This window comes from Lipotes vexillifer, unplaced genomic scaffold, assembly GCF_000442215.2.
Source record: "Lipotes vexillifer unplaced genomic scaffold, Lipotes_vexillifer_v1.1 scaffold668, whole genome shotgun sequence".
NCBI classification, from domain to species: domain Eukaryota; kingdom Metazoa; phylum Chordata; class Mammalia; order Artiodactyla; family Lipotidae; genus Lipotes; species Lipotes vexillifer.
The window spans coordinates 1004083-1022741 of record NW_006785319.1 but is presented as its reverse complement, the minus strand read 5'-3'; the positions used below and the strand labels follow the sequence as shown (position 1 = coordinate 1022741).

The following is an 18659-nucleotide window of genomic DNA, read 5'->3' as shown; positions in this document are numbered from 1 at the left end:
TAAAAATAAAAATTTGTTAAAGAAAGTGAAGACTATTATGCACTGTGATTTTTTTTATTGAATAGGATTTACGGAGTGGCCTATAAATCCAGTTAACACCAAAGAATATATAAGGTCAAAAGACATTTTCTAGCTAGTTTGGCCACTCATGGGAGAGAGACTTAGATCTTTTAAAAGTTTCCCCAGGTTAGTACACGGGTTCGAGCCCTGGTCCGGGAGGATCCCACATGCCGTGGAGTGGCTGGGCCCGTGTACCACAACTACTGAGCCTGCACTCTAGAGCCCACGAGCCACAGCTGCTGAAGCCCGCGTGCCTAGAGCCTGTGCTCCACAACAAGAGAAGCCACTGCAATGAGAAGCCTGTGCACCATAACAAAGAGTAGCCCCCGCTCGCCACAACTAGAGAAAGCCTGTGCACAGCAGCGAAGACCCAATGCAGCCAAAAATAAATAAAATAAAATATATAAATTTATTTAGAAAAAAGTTTCCCCAGGTTAGATGGCTGATGGCTAATTGTGGCAATGTTTATTGAAAATACCAGTGTCTCTTTTGTTAACTTACATGTAACAGGAGTAAAACTATGTTTATTTCACAGTGTTGCATCAAAAAATATATATAAAAATTTTTAACATAGTACTTTGTATTTAGGGGATGCTCAAGAATTAGCTGGTATACAAATGAAATTTCTCACTGACTCATTTACTTACCATTTAGTTTGTAAAAGCAAGTGACATTTTCTCCTAAGAAATCAAAACAGAAAATGAGACAAGACTCAGTATTGATTTTTTTTGATGCCAAAAGTGAAACACTTTAAAATGTTTGTTTCTCTCCCTTAAAATTGAAGAGATTTTTAGTCTGCTTCTTGAGCATATAATTCCTTATCAATCCCCAGCTGTTTAATCTTAACTGTTGGCTCTACTGAGGTTAATGCCACTGTGGTAGAAACTAGAAGCTTTAAAAAACATGTTTTCACTTCTGTTTGAGGTATTACTGAAATATATATATTATTTTTTAGATTCTTTTCCATTCTAGGTTTTTGCAAGATACTGAGTGTAGTTCCCTATGTAATACAGTAAATCCTTGTTGCTTATCTGTTTTATATACAGTGGTGTGTATATGTTAATCCCAAACTCCTAATTTATCCCTCCCCCACCCTCTTTCCCACTTTGGTAACCATAAATTTGTTTTCTTTGTCTGTGAGTCTGTGTCTGTTTTGTAAATAAGTTCATTTGTGTCATATTTTAGATTCCACATATAAGTGATATCATTTCATATTTGCCTTTTTCTAACTTCATTTTGTATGATAACCTCTAGGGCCATCCATGTTGCTTCAAATGGCATTATTTCATTTCTTTTTATGGCTGAGTAATATTCCATTCTATATATGTACCACATCTTCTTTATCCATTCATCTGTTGATGGGCATTTAGGTTGCTTCCATGTCTTGGCTATTATAAACAGTGCTGCTATGAACATCGGGATGGCTATCTTTTTGAATTAGAGTTTTCATCTTTTCTAGATATATGCCCAGGAGTAGGATTGCTGGATCATATGATAACTCTGTTTTTACTTTTGTATGTGGCATTTTAAAGCAGGAAAGAAAATGACAGATTATTCATTAAATGTCATTCCTACAACACCTGTGTGTTTAAAAATAAAGGTGATTCTTTTCTCACTTCTCACACCAGAATATGTTCCAGATGGTTCAAAAATTTTAATGAATAGAACAAAACAAAATGTTAGTAAAACTCTGAATTCATGAATGAATTTTAAAAATAATAGTGGAGTAGGAAAGGGCTTACTTATAAATATAATGTGTAATAAGAAACTATGAAAAAAAGTAAAATAATCTGGTTGGAAAATAGATTTATTTTGATCCACTCTAACGGTCTCTTTTAATTGGTGCAATTAGGCCATTGACATTCAAAGTGATTATTGATATAGTTTTGGTTAATCTCTACCTTATTCATTACTGTTTTCTATTTGTCATCTATGTCATCCTTGTTCCATGTCTGTCTTCCACTTTTTTTTGTCTTTTGTGCATTAAACTGAGGTTTTTATATGATTTCATTTTTCTCCACGTCTTAGCATATCAGTTATGCTTTTTTTTTTTTTTTTTTTTTACTTTTTTGTAGTGGTTGCCCTAGAGTTTGCAATATGCATTTACAGCTAGTCCAAGTCTCTTTTTAAATAACACTATAGCACTTCACAGGTAGTGTGAGTACCTTAAAATAACAAAATGATCCTAAATTCCTTCCTCCTATCTCATCTGTCATTGCTTTCATCCATTCCACTTTTTTATAAGCACACATGAGTGTGTGTACATATATATATAATATATATATATTTGTGTATATATATATATATATAATATATATATATACAAATACTACATAAGCATACATGACTGTGTGTATATATGTAATATATATAGAAATAATTATACATAAGCATATATAATCTATTACATTGTTGATTTTATACATTGAACAAACTGATATATTAAGAATAAGAAAAATTAAAAAGTGTTAGTTTTTCTTTTTGAAATAAGAACATTAATTTTTTTTTCTAACATCTTTATTGGAGTATAATTGCTTTACAGTGGTGTGTTAGTTTCTGCTTTATAACAAAGTGAATCAGCTATACATATGCATATATCCCCAATCCCCTCCCTCCTGCGTCTCTGCCCACCCTCCCTATCCCACCCGTCTAGGTTGTCACAAGGCACCAAGCTGATCTCCCTGTGCTATGTGGCTGGCTGCTTCACACTAGCTATCTATTTTACATTTGGTAGTGTACATATGTCCATGCCACTCTCTCACTTCGTCCCAGCTTAACCTTCCCCCTCGCCATGTCCTCAACTCCATTCTCTACATTTGCGTCTTTATTCCTGTCCTGCCCCTAGGTTCTTCAGAAACTTTTTTTTTAGATTCCATATATATGTGTTAGCATATGGTATTTGTTTTTCTCTTTCTGACTGACTTCACTCTGTATGACAGACTCTGGGTCCATCCACCTCACTACAAATAACTCAATTACATTTCCTTTTATGCCTGAGTAATATTCCATTGTATATATGTGCCATATCTTCTTTATCCATTCACCTGTCGATGGACGCTTAGGTTACTTCCATGTCCTGGCTAGGGTAAATAGTGCTGCAATGAACATAGCGGTACATGACTCGTTTTGAATTATGGTTTTCTCAGGGCATATGCCCAGTAGTGGGATTGCTGAGTCATATGGTAGTTCTGTTTTTAGGATTTAAAGAACCTCCATACTGTTCTCCATAGTGGCTGTATTAACTTACATTCCCACCAACAGTGCAAGAGGGTTCCCTTTTCTCCACACCTTCTCCAGCATTTATTGTTTGTAGATTTTTTGATGATGGCCATTCTGACCGGTGTGAGGTGATACCTCACTGTAATTTTGATTTGCATTTCTCTAATGATTAGTGATGTTGAGCATCCTTTCACGTGTTTGTTGGCAATCTGTGTATCTTCTTTGGAGAAATGTCTATTTAGGTCTTCTGCCTACTTTTGGATTGGGTTGTTTGTGTTTTTGATATTGAGCTGCCTGATCTGCCTATATATTTTGGAGATTAATCCTTTGTCAGTTGCTTAGTTTGCAAATATTTTCTCCCATTCTGAGGGTTGTCTTTTCATCTTGTTTATGGTGTCCTTTGCTGTGCAAAAGCTTTTAAGTTTCATTAGGTCCCATTTGTTTATTTTTGGTTTTATTTCCATTTTTCTAGGAGGTGGGTCAAAAAGGATCTTGCTGTGATTTATGTCATAGCGTGTTCGGCCTATGTTTTCCTCTTAAGAGTTGTATAGTGTCTGGACTTACATTTAGGTCTTTAAGCCATTTTGAGTTTATTTTTGTGTATGGTGTTAAGGAGTGTTCTAATTTCATTCTTTTGCATGTAACTGTCCAGTTTTCCCAGCATCACTAACTGAAGAGGCTGTCTTTTCTCCATTGTACATTCTTGCCTCCTTTTTCAAAGATAAGGTGACCATATGTGCGTGGGTTTATCTCTGGGCTTTCTTTCCTGTTCCATTGATCTATATTTCTTTTTTTGTGCCAGCAGCATACTGTTTTGATTACTGTAGCTTTGTAATATAGTCTGAAGTCAGTGAGCCTGATTCCTCCAACTCCATTTTTCTTTCTCAAGATTTCTTTGGCTGTTCAGGTTTTTTGTGTTTCCGTACAAACTGTGAATTTTTTTGTTCAGTTTCTATGAAAAATGCCATTGGTAGTGTGACAGGGATTGCATTGAATCTGTAGATTGCTTTGGGTAGTATAGGCATTTTCACTGTGTTGATTCTTCCAATCCAAGAACACGGTATGTTTTTCCATCTGTTTGTGTCATCTTTGATGTATTTCATCATTGTCTTATAGTTTTCTGCATACAGGTCTTTCGTCTCCTTAGGTAGGTTTATTCCTAGGTATTTTGTTCTTTGTTGCAGTGGTAAATGGGAGTGTATCCTTAGTTTCTCTTTCAGATTTTTCATCATTAGGGTATAGGAATGCAAGAGATTTCTGTGCATTAATTTTGTATCCTGCTGCTTTACCAAATTCATTGATTAGCTCTAGTAGTTTTCTGGTAGCATCTTTAGGATTCTCTCTGTATAGTATCATGTCATCTGCAAACAGTGACAGCTTTACTTCTTCTTTTCCGATTTGGATTCCTTTTATTTCTTTCTCTTCTCTGATTGCTGTGGCTAAAACTTCCAAAACTATGTTGAATAATAGTGGTGAGAGTGGGCAACCTTGTCTTGTTCCTGATTTTAGTGAAAATGATTTCAGTTTTTCACCATTGAGAACGATGTTGGCTCTGGGTTTGTCATATATGGCCTTTATTATGTTGAGGTAAGTTCCATCTGCGCCTACTTTAGGGAGAGTTTTTATCATAAATGGGTGTTGAATCGTGTCGAAAGCTTTTTCTACATCTATTGAGATGATCATATGGTTTTTCTCCTTCAATTTGTTAATATGGTTTATCACATTGATTGATTTGCATATATTGAAGAATCCTTGCATCCCTGGGATAAACCCCACTTGATCATGGTGTATGATCCTGTTAATGTGCTGTTGGATTCTGTTTGCTAGGACTTTGTTGAGGATTTTTGTATCTATGTTCATCTGTGATATTGGCCTGTAGTCTTCTTCCTTTGTGACATCTTTGTCTGGTTTGGTATCAGGGTGATGGTGGCCTCATAGAATGAGTTTGGGAGTGTTCTTCCCTGTGCTATGTTTTGGAAGAGTTTGAGGAGGATGGGTGTTAACTCTTGTCTAAATGTTTCAGAGAGTTCACCTGTGAAGCCATCTGATCCTGGGCTTTTGTTTCTTTGAATGTTTTTAATCACAGTTTCAATTTCAGTGCTTGTGATTGGTCTGTTTATATTTTCTGTTACTTCCTGGTCATTCTCAGAAGGTTATGCTTTTCTAAGAATTTGTCCATTTCTTCCAGTGTCTAGATTATTGGCATATAGTTGCTTGTAGTAACCTCTCATGATCCTTTGTATTTCTGCAGTATCAGTTGTTACTTGTCCTTTTTCAATTCTAATTCTGTTGATTTGACTCTTCTGCCATTTTTCTTGATGAGTCTGGCTAATGGTGTATCAATTTTTTCTTCTCAAAGAACCAGCATTTAGTTTTATTAATCTTTGCTATTGTTTCCTTCATTTTTTTTTTTTTCATTTACTTCTGCTCTGATCTTTATGATTTGTTTCCTTTGGCTAACTTTGGGATGGTTTTTTGTTCTTGTTTCTTTAATGCTTTAGGTGTAAGTTTAGGTTGTTTATGAGATTTCAATTTTCTTGAATTTACCAAAGCTTGATTTGTGACCCAAGATATGATCTGTCCTGGAGAATGTTCCATGAGCACTTGAGAAGAAAGTGTATTCTGTTGTTTTTGGATGGAATGTCCTATAAATATCAATTAAGTCCATCTTGTTTAATGTGTCATTTAAAGCTTGTGTTTCCTTGTTGATTTTCATTTTGGATGATCTATCCATTGGTGAAAGTGGGGTGTTAAAGTCCCTTACTATTATTGTGTTCCTGTCGATTTCCCCTCTCATGGCTGCTAGCATTTGCCTTATGTATTGAGGTGCTCCTATGTTGGGTGCATAAATATTTACAATTGTTATATCTTCTTGGATTGATCCCTTGATCATTATGTAGCTGTCCTTCTTTGTCTCTTGTAACATTCTTTATTTTAAAGTCTATTTTGTGTGACATGAGAAGTGCTACTCCAGCTTTCTTTGGATTTCCATTTGCATGGAGTATCTTTTCCCATCCCCTCACCCTCAGTCTGTATGTGTCCCTAGGTCTGAAGTGGGTCTCTTGTAGATAGCACATATACAGGTCTTGTTTTTGTATCCATTCAGCCAGTCTCTGTCTTTTGGTTGGAGCATTTAATCCATTTACATTTAAGTAAGTATTGATATGTATGTTCCCATTACCATTTTCTTAATTGTTTGGGGTTTATTATTGTAGGTCTTTTCCTTCTCTTGTGTTTCCTGCCTAGAGAAGTTCCTTTAGCATTTGTTGTAAAGCTGGTTTGGTGTTGCCAAATTGTCTTACCTTTTGCTTGTCTGTAAAGGTTTTAATTTCTGTGTCAAAACTGAATGAGATCCTTGCTGGGTAGAGTAATCTTGGTTGTAGGTTTTTCCCTTTCATCACTTTAAATATGTCCTGCCACTCCCTTCTGGCTTGCAGAGTTTCTGCTGAAAGATCAGCTGTTAACCTTATGGAGATTCCCTTGTATGTTATTTATTGTTTTTCCCTTGCTGCTTTTAATATTTTTTCTTTGTATTTAATTTTTGATAGTTTGATTAATATGTGTCTTGGCCTATTTCTCCTTGGATTTATCCTGTATGGGACTCTCTGTGCTTCCTGGAGTTGATTGACTATTTCGTTTCCCATATTAGGGAAGTTTTCAACTATAATCTCTTCGAATATTTTCTCAGTCCCGTTTTCTCTTCTTCTTCTGGGACCCTTATAATTTGAATGTTGGCGCCATTAATGTTGTCCCAGAGGTCTCTGCGACTGTCCTCAATTCTTTTCATTCTGTTTTTCTTTATTGTGCTCTGTAGTAGTTATTTCCAGTATTTTATCTTCCAGGTCACTTATCCATTCTTCTGCCTCAGTTATTATGTTATTGGTCCCTTCTAGGTAATTTTAAATTTCATTTATTGCGTTTTTCATCATTGTTTGCTCTTTAGTTCTTCTAGGTCCTTGTTAAACGTTTCTTGTATTTTCTCCATTCTGTTTACGAGATTTTGGATCATCTTTACTATGATTACTCGGAATTCTTTTTCAGGTAGACTGCCTATTTCCTCTTCATTTGTTAGGTCTGGTGGGTTTTTACCTTGCTCCTTCATCTGCTGTGTGTTTCTCTGTCTTCTCATTTTGCTTAACTTACTGTTTTGGGGGTTTCCTTTTTGCAAGCTTCAGGTTCATAGTCCCATTGTTTTTGATGTTTGCCCCCAGTGGTATGGTTGGTTCAGTGGGTTGTGTAGGCTTCCTGGTGGAGGGGACTGGTGCCTTTGTTCTGGTGGATGAGACTAGACCTTGCCTTTCTGGTGGGCAGGACCATGTCTGGTGGTGTGTTTTGGGGTGTCTGTGAGCTTAGTATGATTTTAGGCAGCCTGTCTGCTAATGGGTGGGGTTGTGTTCCTGTCTTGCTAGTAGTTTGGCATGTGGTGTCCAGCGCTGGAGTTTGCTGGGCATTGATTGGAGCTGGGTGTTAGCATTGAGATGGAGATCTCTGGGAGAGCTCTCACCGATTGATATTACATGAGGTCAGGAGGTCTCTGGTTGTCCAGTGTTGTGAACTAGGTTCTCCCACCTCAGAGGCTCAGGCCTGACACACGGCCGGAGTATCAAGACCCTGTCAGCCACACAGCTCAGAAGAAGAGGGAGAGAAAAAAAAAAAAAAAAGCAAGGAGGAATAAAAATAAGATAAAAAAGTTATTAAAATAAAAAGTTTAAAAAAGTAATTAGAAAATGAAGAGAGCAACCACACCAATAAACAAATCCAGCAGTGATAACAAGCATTAAAAAGTAAACTAAAATAAACATAAAACCAGAAACAAATTAGATGCAGAAAGCAAACCCCCAGTCTACAGTTGCTCCCAAAGTCCACCCCCTCAATTTTGGGATGATTCGTTGTCTATTCAGGTATTCCACAGATGCAGGGTACACCAAGTTGATTGTGGAGATTTGATCCGCTGCTCCTGAGGCTGCTGGGAGAGATTTCTTTCTCTTCTTTGTTCACACGGTTCCTGGGTTTCAGCTTTGGGTTTCGCCCCACTTCTGCGTGTAGGTCGCCTGAGGGTGTCTGTTCTTCAGTCAGGCAGGGCGGGGTTAAAGGAGCAGCTCATTAGGGGGCTCTGGCTCACTCAGGCCAGGGGGAGGGAGTGGTACGGAGTGCGGGGCGGGCCTGCGGCGGCAGAGGCCAGCGTGACGTTGCAACAACCTGAGGCATGCCATGCGTTCTCCCGGGGGAGTTGTCCCTGGATCCTGGGACCCTGGCAGTGGCGGGCTGCACAGGCTCCCTGGAGGGGAGGTGTGGTTAGTGACCTGCTTGCACGCCTGTCTCTGGGGTCCGGGCTGATAGCCGTGGCTCGCGCCTGTCTCTGGAGCTCGTTTAGGCGGTGCTCTGGATCCCCTCTCCTCGCGCACCCTGAAACAGTGGTCTCTTGCCTCTTCGCCAGGTCCATACTTTTCCCTGGACTCCCTCCCAGCCAGCTGTGGCGCAGTAACCCCCTGCAGGCTGTGTTCATGCCGCCAACCTCAGTCCTCCCCCGGTGCTCCGACTGAAGCCCCAGCCTCAGCTCCCAGCCCCGGCCGCCCCGGCCAGTGAGCAGGCAAGCCTCTCAGGCTGGTGAGTGCCGGTCGGCACCGATCCTCTGTGCGGGAATCTCTCCGCTTTGTCCTCCGCACCCCTGTTGCTGCGCTCTCTTCTGTGGCTCCGAAGCTTCCCCTCTCTGCTGCCTGCAGTCTCCGCCCGCGAAGGGGCTTCCTAGTGTGTGGAAACCTTTCCTCCTTCACGGCTCCCTCCCACTGGTGCAGGTCCCGTCCCTATTCTTTTGCTCTGTTTTTTCTTTTTCTTTTGCCCTACCCAGGTACGTGGGGAGTTTCTTGCCTTTTGGGAGGTCTCAGGTCTTCTGCCAGCGTTCAGTAGTTGTTCTGTAGTTGTTCCACGTGTAGATGTATTTCTGGTGTATCTGTGGGGAGGAAGGTGATCTTTGCTCTTACTCTTCCACCATCTTGTAGGTCCTCTCTCAAGGTGTTAGTTTTTATTTTATCTTCCCTTATGCTTTCTTCAGTGCTCTTCCTTTATGTAGATCCAGGTTTCTGACCTATATCATTTATTTCTTTTTAAAGAACTTTTTTTTAAACATTTCTCACAAGGCAGGTCTAATGGGAACAAATTCCGTCAATTTTTGTTTGTCCGAGATGGCCTTAGTTCTCCTTCAGTTTTGCAGGTTACTTTCACAGGGTATGGAGTTCTACATGGGGAGGTTTTTTCTCTCAATTCTTTAACTATTTCACTCCACTCTCTTCTTGCTTACATGGCTTCTGAAGAGAAGTTGGATATAATTCTTATCTTTGTTCCTCTATAGGTAAGGAGTTTCTCCTCTGTTTTCTTTTGAGATTTTTTCTTTATCTTTGATTTTCTATCATTTGAAAATGATACGCCTCTGTGTAGTGTTTTGGTAATTTGTTCTGCATTGTGTCCTCTGAGCTTCTTGGATCTGTGGTTTAGGGCCTGATACTAACTTGGGGAAATTTTTCTGTCAGTGTTTTTTCAAATAGTCTGTTCCGTCCTCTCTTCTCCTTCTGTCGTTCCCATTATGTATAAGTTACATCTTTTGTAGTTATCCCATGCCCTTGGATATTCCACTCTACTTTCTTAAGTTTTTGTTCTATTTGCTTTTTGGAGTTTGAAGATTCTGTGGCTAAATCCTCTGGCTCTGAGCATCTTTCCTCATCTGTATCCACTTCTACTCATAAACCCATCAGAAGTATTCTTCATGTCTTTTAAGGTGTTTTTTTCTCATCTATTTTTGGTTCTTTTTTAGGATTTCCATCTTTCTGCTGACACTGCCCATCTGTTCTTGCACGTTCTCTACTCTTATGTTAGGACCCTTCGTATATTAACCACAGTTATTTAAAATTCCCAGTCTGATAATTCTTACATCCCTGCTGTGTCTGATTCTGATGCTTTCTCCATCTCTCCCGTCTCTTCAAGTTGTGATTTTGCCTTTTGGCATGCCTTGTGATTTTTTTCCTTGATAGCTCTACATGATGAACCAGATGAAAGAAATTGCTGGAAATAAGCCTTTCATGATGTGGTGTAAAGGTGTGGTGGGAGGGCAGTGCCCACAGTTGCGTGATTAGATCTCAGTCTTCTGGTGACCCTGGGCTTCTGAACTGAGAATTTTCCAGCAGTTTCTCAGGATTTTTCTCCGCACTTGGGCAGAATGGTTAGAGTCGGCTGGAGTCAGGAATTTCCCTTCTCTTGGGTCAGCTCGGCTCTACAGGATACACCAGAGCAGGTGGGGCTCTGGTTAACTAGTTTCCCCTGAGGGCAGGCCTTATTGAGAACACCAGGGTGCTCTGACGTATTTCACAATAGTTCCTTCTCTCCTCCTCCTGCCAGAAGCTCAAGAGAATTTTTCTTCAGTACTTACTCTGGGAACTTGGTTGAGCTCCCGGAGATAAATCTCAATAAAATTGGAGCCTCTCTATGACTGGGTCTTCCAGAAGGTTTTTACTTCTCCGACTTGTCTGCTCAGAGCCCCCAGCAATTTGTCAATTATAGTTCAGGTTTCCCTACCCTGGCACTGGTTCTTGGTGTTTGCACTCATGAGCCCCTGCTCTGGTAAGCCTTAGCTCCTGTACTCCGCCATCTGTCTCTGTTGCCCTGTGTCCTCTCCTCTCTTCTGGATCCAAGAAGAGCTGTTGGTTTTTTCAGTCTGTTCAGCTTTGTACTGGTTGTCATGACAGAGTGGAAACTTCCAACTCCTTACCTGCAGAACCAGAAAACAGAAGCCTTAAATTAGATTTAAATAAAAGAATCCTACAAAATATTTACAATGTACGTAATTAAGAAAACTTTAGCAAACATAATATGTAAATTGTTCTTAAAAGTAACTGTTTTGTAAAATCTCCGAACAATCATTTTACAGTGTAAGAAATACAAATGATAAATGTATGTAAAATTAATTTTATTATTAGTCCAGAGAAGGCAAATGTGTGACTAATATATATTTTTACCAGTAAATTTCAAAATAGTATCTAATACTTCTGGGGATGTGTGAAAACTATCTACTCACTCTAAAGGTAGTCTGGAAATTTTATTTGTAAAATAAAATTTACACCCCGCCATCACTTCCAAGTATACCTAACTAGGAATATTAAGCAAATATGTTTATTTTAACATCGTTTATAATATGTAAAATTGGAAATAATTTAAAAATATGTCTTCAGCAGCATAGTGTAAATTGGGATGCAGTGAAATAATATCAACTAGCAGAACTCAGTGAAGTGATGGCTTTTATACAGTTATGTTGGAGAAAATCAAATTATAAGGCAGTATGTATATTAGAATCTATACAAATGTTAGCAAACATACACATAAACTCTTAGCAGTGGTTTTCTCTGAGAGATAAGATTATACTTTTTACTTCTGTGTTGCTTGCTTTTTATCATGAGTGTCTCTCTAAATGAAATAAAATAATAAAATCTTGCTGCTAGAGCTTTTTTTGGAGCATGGTAATAGGCAACTAAAGAAACACACGCATTCATGTCTTATTATCTGTTCTAGAAGATGAAATGGTTTTTACACAGACAGTAATCCCTTTTTCTCTTCTCCTGCTAGGGAAAGGTGAACATGGGAAACCTTACCCCCTCACTGAAGAGGACCACGATGAGTCAGCTTACAGGGAAAATGGTTTCAATATTTTTGTCAGCAACAACATTGCTCTAGAGAGGTCCCTGCCAGATATCCGCCACGCAAAGTGAGTGTCAGCTCACCTCTGTGCAGAGCGGTTTTTCTTTTGTCTCTTTTGATTCATATGTTTGATGTATATCATGGTGAGATACACAGTGAAAAACTTTGCCCTATTAATTGTATAGAAGCTGTTTATACTCTATAATCATATATATATATTGGTTTTTGTTCTTTTTATTGAAGTATAGTTGATTTACAATGTTGTGTTAGTTTCAGATGTACAACAAAGTGATTCAGTTATATGTATGTGTATATATGTATATAGTGTGTGTGTGTGTGTGTATTCTTTTTCAGATTCTTTTCCCTAGAGAAACTTAATGGTTACCAAAGGGAAAAGGTGGGGGGAGGATAAATTAGGAGTTTGGGATATATACACTACTATATATAAAATAGCTAACCAACATAATCTTAAATACTTTTTATTTAAATTGAAATAACCTTTAAAATTCCAGAAGAGTCACTGTCGACTCTCAGAAACTTAATATTCATTTTCATTATTAGGTTGGTGGTATGATCTCCATTTAAACCGAAGTGCTTTCAGATGACATCTATTATAACTTTGCGTTTGATCGTGTACATTATGAAGCTCATGTTTTTCTCTGGTAATTAGTGCTGTCAGAACTGTCTACATGTGCATGCCTTCGACCGACTGCATTCTCACCTCGGCCTTATCAGTGCCATTGTTGTTACATTTTCTTAGAAAGTGCCTAACATGAGTGCATCCATAATCTAAAGGTAATGTTTGGTTGCTCAGTTTCCCATCACTTAGGAATTGCTTGTGGCTTGTCAGTTGACAGTGGGCTCAGTTTTTACTGAATTGTAGCTAAATATTGTAGTCTCAGTGGAAACAAGAAGAATATTACCTACAGTTGGCTGAAAGCCTTCTTCTCTCTGTCTACCCCTGTCTAATCCTAACATTTTTGCTTAATGTACTTTTATTTTCTTGTCTGTTATGGTTCTCTTATTAGCATATGCTGTGCCAAAAGTATGCCAAGAACATAGAATGTGGGCAGAATTTGAAGTTGTGGCATTGTCATGCATATTTGTTAAATCTATCCAGCTAATAGAGCATATTGACTTTTGCAGTTCATCTTCCTTTAGAATCATTGGTGTGAGAGAAAGAAAATTGGAGAAAATAAAGGGCATAAATGAAACCAGGACTAGAAATCTAAATTAAACCAGTAGTGTACATTATGTAAATCTCCTTGTGCAAAAATAATTAACCCATCAGGGAAAAACAAATCAGTACATTGTGGTTAGGAGGACTATTTTTTAGTTGCCATATTGTATCTTTATAAATTTTTTTTTTTAACATCTTTATTGGAGTATAATTGCTTTACAATGGTGTGTTAGTCTCTGCTTTACAACAAAATGAATCAGTTATATATATACATATGTTCCCGTAACTCTTCCCTCTTGTGTCTCCCTCCCTCCCACCCTCCCTATCCCACCCCCTAGGTGGTCACAAAGCACCGAGCTGATATCCCTGTGCTATGCAGCTGCTTCCCACTAGCTATCTACCTTACGTTTGGTAGTGTATATATGTCCATGCCTCTCTTTCGCTTTGTCACAGCTTACCCTTCCCCCTCCCCATATCCTCAAGTCCATTCTCTAGTAGGTCTGTGTCTTTATTCCTGTTTTACCCCTAGGTTCTTCATGACATTTTTTTTCTTAAATTCTCCATATATGTGTTAGCATACGGTATTTGTCTCTCTCTTTCTGACTTACTTCACCCTGTATGACAGACTCTAGGTCTATCCACCTGATTACAAATAGCTCAATTTCATTTCTTTTTATGGCTGAGTAATATTCCATTGTATATATGTACCACATCTTCTTTATCCATTCATCTGTCGATGGGCATTTAGGTTGCTTCCATGACCCGGCTATTGTAAATAGTGCTGCAGTGAACATTGGGGTGCATGTGTCTTTTTGAATTATGGTTTTCTCTGGGTATATGCCCAGTAGTGGAATTGATGGGTCATATGGTAATTCTATTTGTAGTTTTTTAAGGAACCTCCATACTGTTCTCCATAGTGGCTGTACCAATTCACATTCCCACCAGCAGTGCAAGAGTGTTCCCTTTTGTCCACACCCTCTCCAGCATTTATTGTTTCTAGATTTTTTGATGATGGCCATTCTGACTGGTGTGAGATGATATCTCATTGTAGTTTTGATTTGCATTTCTCTAATGATTAATGATGTTGAGCATTCTTTCATGTGTTTGTTGGCAGTCTGTATATCTTCTTTGGAGAAATGTCTATTTAGGTCTTCTGCCCATTTTTGGATTGGGTTGTTTATTTTTTTGTTATTGAGCTGCATGAGCTGCTTGTAAATTTTGGAGATTAATCCTTTGTCAGTTGCTTCATTTGCAAATATTTTCTCCCATTCTGAGGGTTGTCTTTTGGTCTTGTTTATGGTTTCCTTTGCTGTGCAAAAGCTTTGAAGTTTCATTAGGTCCCATTTGTGTATTTTTGTTTTTATTTCCATTTTTCTAGGAGGTGGGTCAAAAAGGGTCTTGCCGTGATTTATGTCATAGAGTGTCCTGCCTATGTTTTCCTCTAAGAGTTTGATAGTTTCTGGCCTTACATTTAGGTCTTTAATCTATTTTGAGCTTATTTTTGTGTATGGTGTTAGGGAGTGATCTAATCTCATACTTTTACATGTACCTGTCCAGTTTTCCCAGCACCACTTATTGAAGAGGCTGTCCTTTCTCCACTGTACATTCCTGCCTCCTTTATCAAAGATAAGGTGACCATATGTGCGTGGGTTTATCTCTGGGCTTTCTATCCTGTTCCATTGATGTATCTTTCTGTTTTTTGTGCCAGTACCATACTGTCTTGATTACTGTAGCTTTGTAGTATAGTCTGAAGTCAGGGAGCCTGATTCCTCCAGCTCCATTTTTTGTTCTTAAGATTGCTTTGGCTATTCGGGGGCTTTTGTGTTTCCATACAAATTGTGAAATTTTTTGTTCTAGTTCTGTGAAAAATGCCAGTGGTAGTTTGATAGGGATTTTTAAAATATAAAAAAATTACTGGTTCGCTCCTTAGGTTTTATGTGAATTTGCATTTCCCAATAGTGTTAAGCAAAGAATTAATGTGAAGAAAAAATCCATTTTCCCCTAAGCTGAATGCTTTATATATTGGTCTAGGTCTTCTATCTAGGAAAATTATTCCCATGTCACCTGAAATTACCTACGGTAATTCCCACTGACCGAGAACGTTTCTAGTTATGAGAAATTTTAATACCTAATTACACACCATCAAAGATGCATTAACTTGCATTGTTGCCATAATAAATACGCTCAGCGCATAATTTCCATTCACTCCACCCCGACACTGCTAATCTTTTCATGTGTATTCAAGTGGAAATATTTCAGATGAAAAGAGTTCAGAAAATCATGGAAGTCAAAAGAAAGCTGATGTTACCGTTCTCCACAGAGAGTATTTTATAATGCCACTACCACTTGTTGAGAAAAGATATTCTTAGGCAATAATGGAGAAGAAGATGGAAAAATGGAAAGAAAAACATTTTGAAAATTTTATCAGAGCTACTAAATTTATAGTATTGGAGGGTATTTTTCTAAACGTTAGGGAAGAAAAATATGGCTAAAACATGGTGTGTGACCATATGCTTACTTCCCAAGGCTGGGTATGTAATAGGACAGACACTAGTAAAATGATACCAAGAAGAGAACTCCAACGAACAAGCAGTCTTAACAGAAGATTGGAGAAGCATGCCAGCAGCATGTTAAGTGTGAGATCCCAGGAATGGTCATTTACTTCGTTTGTCCAGTTTCTGACTCTCAGTAACGCAGGAAGCGAAATGAGATGATGCCTCTGATTTTGTCAGCGTGCCACCTGCAGGAAACCGGAAGCCAAAGAAAGTCTTACAGGGATCCCGCCGTTTAAAGTCCTATGCTTTTGACCTCGGTTATGCTTCCCAGAATGCAGGCATAGATAATTACAGGAGTATGTAACTCTATCCTTCAAATTGTAGAAGCAGGCGGACACAGATTCCAGTGTTATCAATTTAAGGAGGCTGCAGGTAATTGACCGTGGCTCGTTTATATTGACAGAATCTATGGAAGAGAATGCAAAATGTGTGTGACTTTTATAATCAAACGTAACAGTTCTAAGGAACGTTGCATTTGCAGTCAGCCAATTCGAACTACCAGCTCAGAGTGCCAGGAGAGAGGACGTCATTTTTCTTTGCTTTAGGATTTTGCAGTGGAAAATATCCGGGAATACCATCTTGCAATTTTCCTGAACTTGATCGTTATTCCAAAACACATCATCGTGGTTCTTGCTACACTGTTCTACATGATAGATGACTCTCTGTGTATATGCCCATGCTCTTTACCTCTTCGTATCCTCAAAAATGTTCATGGTTCTAGGTGCTTTGACATGCTTAGTGCACAGTCTAGTCCACTGTGAGGAATATTTAGAACATGAATTACTTCAGAAATCCCAATCCAGGGAGCACTTTCATTTGTCCCACTGCTTACTTCTTCACTGGCATAAAAATGAACAGCTTTCTTTTGGCTTTGTTATTTCATTGAATCAGTAATAGATTCCCATTAAGTAGGAAGCATAGATAAAGGAAAGTCAGTTGGCATGTGTGCAGTAATTTAAATCTATACAGAGCAAGAACATTTGTACTTATATCCTAATAATAAATTTCTGTCTCTTTTAACTTACATTTTGAATTTCTTGTGTTTTTTGTCCAGTTATTCTTAGCATCCCCTTATAAATTACATTTTAGTTTTTCATGCCATCTATGCTTTGGTCTTGTCAAATTTTCTACCTCTTCTTCCATAGTCATAGCCTGACACTTTTGGTTGACTTTTGTACTTTTTTGGAGAAGTGTCTATATGATGATAGTTTAAGTACTCGCTGTTTTCTTCAGTTACTCGCTAATTATGTCTATATCTATAGTACCTGGGCTCAATCTCAGAGCACCTGAGTTCAACCTGTCCTTAGAACATCTTATTTTTTCCATTTTATCTAATGCAATGTCAGTAAGAATTTTACTATGAGAGCTTCTGCATGACAAATGTCCAGTCACTGGATATCTGGCTGGCCTGGTTAGTTTTTCCTCACCTGTGTTTTGATTGTGCATTTTCTTTCTATTCAGTCGCCCATTGGGATGTCCCACCTTTGTATGCTGTAGAACATCTTATTTTGACTCTAAAACATGTATTTAGAGTACAAAATACATATAAAATAAGGGGGAAGAAAACCATGGAAGGACGACCTGCATAGAAAAGAAATTCTGATAAAGAAATTCTGATAAACTTATGCATGTGTATATTGTTAACAAGGTAAAACTAAAGAATAGTTGAGCAAGTATTACTCCCTGGATTATGAATACATGCGTCAGCAGTTACCACAAGTACTCCCAAACCATGCTAGAATTAATGTGTGTAGGAAGAAATTACATTTATCAAAACAGGAAGTATGTGAGATTAGGACACATAAGAGTCATGAATAATAGGAGAGTTGAGATCAGCTTTGCAGAGAGTTGAGATCAACTTTGCAGAGAATTCAGGTAAATGCATCATTGATGTAAGGTTCATTTTTTGCTCTTATAAAAGAATCCAGATACCTGTTCATATGCATCCACATTAATTACGATGCAGTTATAAGGTGGCTGAGTAGCTGGGATATTTTTGAGTTAAAGTAGTTCTACTCTGAATTGTGGCTGTTCCTTTTCATTTAAATTTTCCTTTTCGTTTAACTTATATTCCCAAGATAAGGAAGTTTTAGCTTCATGCCTTGACAACAAACAAGATACTGAATTTTAATAGAAAATACTGAGAGATCTCATCTTTTGAAAACGTTTAGGAGAATTTTGACAACCTCTTGTCATGATAGAATTATGTGATTGCTTTCAGCAGTGTTGCAGATATATCAGATTAATCTATCACAACCCAGCTCTCTGCACAGTTTCAAAACCAATGGACAGATTGTCTCAGAAATGGTTTGAAAGTAAAGTATTACCTTTATTATTATTATTACTAATTTATTTATTTAATTTTGGCCGCATTGGGTCTTTGTTGCTGCGTGAGGGCTTTCTCTAATTGTGGCGAGCAGGGGCTACTCTTCGTTGCGGTGCGCGGGCTTCTCATTGCGGTGGCTTCTCTTGTTGCGGAGCACAGGCTCTAGGAGTGCAGGCTTCAGTAGTTGTGGTACATGGGCTCAGTAGTTGTGGCTCGTGGGCTCTAGAGCACAGGCTCAGTAGTTGTGATGTGTGGGTTCAGTAGTTGTGGCGCACGAGCTTTGTTGCTCCGCGGCATGTGGGATCTTCCTGGACCAGCGCTCGAACCCGTGTCCCCTGCATTGGCTGGCGGATTCCTAACTACTGCGCCACCAGGGAAGCTCTTACCTTTATCGTTGATCAGAGTCTATTGGTGGGCATGGTTTAGACCTGGGCCAAGCGTGATCTCTAATAGAAGGAGGCTCATTCAGCCTTCCAGTCACAGACATTGCCGCCAAAGGACAAATGTAGAACTTCGGGCACGGAGGGCAGAGGGAGATGTATGGTCTCTGCACGCAAGTGGGTTCCCATGCACAAAACTGAAGCAGAGGCTGAGCCAAGCATGATAAACCCCGTAACTCAAACTCAGCAGTCACGTG

The 18659-nt window shown here is 38.6% G+C and overlaps 1 protein-coding gene across 1 annotated transcript in view; it reads left to right on the top strand.

The window, feature by feature from the left end:
- Nucleotides 1-18659, top strand: part of GALNTL6 (polypeptide N-acetylgalactosaminyltransferase like 6) — a 1162176-nt gene that overhangs the window by 476232 nt on the left and 667285 nt on the right. Inside the window, exon 3 of the mRNA XM_007457365.1 lies at nucleotides 11890-12028. Coding sequence (XP_007457427.1) covers nucleotides 11890-12028 — 139 coding nt within the window. The remainder of the gene's footprint in view (nucleotides 1-11889; nucleotides 12029-18659) is intronic.